We start from the raw sequence: 1,488 nt of genomic DNA on the forward strand, positions 1-1,488 counted from the left end.
GTCTAGAGCAGTTCTCAAAACTTACCGCACATTAGAATCACCTGGGAGCTTTCAGAAGCCCTAATGCCAGGCCCATATCCCAGAGTAATTAAACCAGAATTTCTTGGGATGAGACTCAAGCATCAGTAATTTTTTTTTTAAAGTCCCCAGATTCCAATGTGCAGCCTAGTTTGAGAGGTGGTGGCCTATGACATGGGGCTGGAGAACGTTATGATAACTGGTGCATGTGCCCCAAGCACAGAGCTTCCAAGCCACACACAGATGCAACCCCCAGAGGAGGAATAGAATAACATAACAGCTGTGTGACCCATGTGATTAGGAACTCTTACAAGATAGGCGAGTTTCATTCCACAGCTTAATCGAGGACTCAGAGAGCTAATCAGTGGGAAGAGGGGAGAAGAAAAGGGGCAAGGAGACCTCAGGAATAGCAATTTGACCAGATCTCCAGATAAGAGTAGGGAGAGGTGCTGATTCTGGAATTCTGAAAATATAGGGATGAGAATCCAGAAACAATAGTGTGTGGGGAGGAAAGGGGAAAGAGTTTAAGCAGACCAGCAGCGAGGAAAACAGAAATAGCATACAGATTTAAAGGGACTCTGGATAAGTGAAAACTATGTAAAGACACAAAGGATTTCAGGAGAGCAAAAGGAAGATAGAAAGGGGTATATTTATGTCTTCACCCCCAAATAGCCCCTATCTAAATTGATGATATAATGAAATATGGGCTTAGGAGCTGTTTGAACATTCAAAAGGACAACAGAGAGTCTTCTTTAAAAGTCCCTACGGTGCAGGATTAATTATCTTCTGAAATTATCTGATTTTAGTTTTGTGCTTCTCCTGGAGGATGTGATTAATTAACACAAATTCCTCCCTTCTCCCTCTGATTCTCAAGGTGATGCTGACTTGGCTACTTGAGCTATTCCAAGCCTCCAAAGACACATTGTTTTCTGGCATAAAATCAATTTCTGCCCGTCTTTTCCCTTGTAAGGCTTTTGTGTCATTTATTCTGAGCACAACAGAAAACCTGCACCTAAGTTGGCCTTTTTTCTCCTGAAATTGCAGGTTTCGTCCACCCACTTGTTAACTGCTTCCGTTATGTCAGCACCCGCAGCACTGGCTGTTGCCAAACTCTTTTGGCCTGAGACAGAAGCACCTAAAATAACTCTTAAGAATGCCATGAAAATGGAAAATGGGTAAGTGGGATGTGTTCGCCCATTTAGTGACGGCACAAGCCAGATTTGTGGGAAAGGCATCCAAATTCAAAGTACAGCAAAAAAATGATAATCAGAGAGCACAGTGAATTGTGGCAGTAAACTGAATTTCCCAGTAACTAGACTTCATCCCAAAAATCTTGATTCAACACTTGAGGAAAACCTTTCTAAATACCTGAGTGACATTACATTTCCTTGACTGTTCAATGCAGACATTTCACTTTAAATATGGCATAATGTTTTTTGAGCTTTGGTTTAAGACCACTGGAAAGCCATA

At 41.8% G+C, this 1,488-nt stretch overlaps 1 protein-coding gene across 1 annotated transcript in view; it reads left to right on the forward strand.

The window, feature by feature from the left end:
• The window catches only part of SLC28A3 (solute carrier family 28 member 3), a gene marked incomplete at its 5' end in the record, with an annotated part of 33,046 nt that overhangs the window by 12,654 nt on the left and 18,904 nt on the right, over positions 1-1,488 (forward strand). The window contains one exon of the mRNA XM_019629363.1: positions 1,063-1,193. Coding sequence (XP_019484908.1) covers positions 1,063-1,193 — 131 coding nt within the window. The remainder of the gene's footprint in view (positions 1-1,062; positions 1,194-1,488) is intronic.

The sequence above is a fragment of the Hipposideros armiger genome, unplaced genomic scaffold, assembly GCF_001890085.2.
Source record: "Hipposideros armiger isolate ML-2016 unplaced genomic scaffold, ASM189008v1 scaffold_846, whole genome shotgun sequence".
NCBI lineage: Eukaryota > Metazoa > Chordata > Mammalia > Chiroptera > Hipposideridae > Hipposideros > Hipposideros armiger.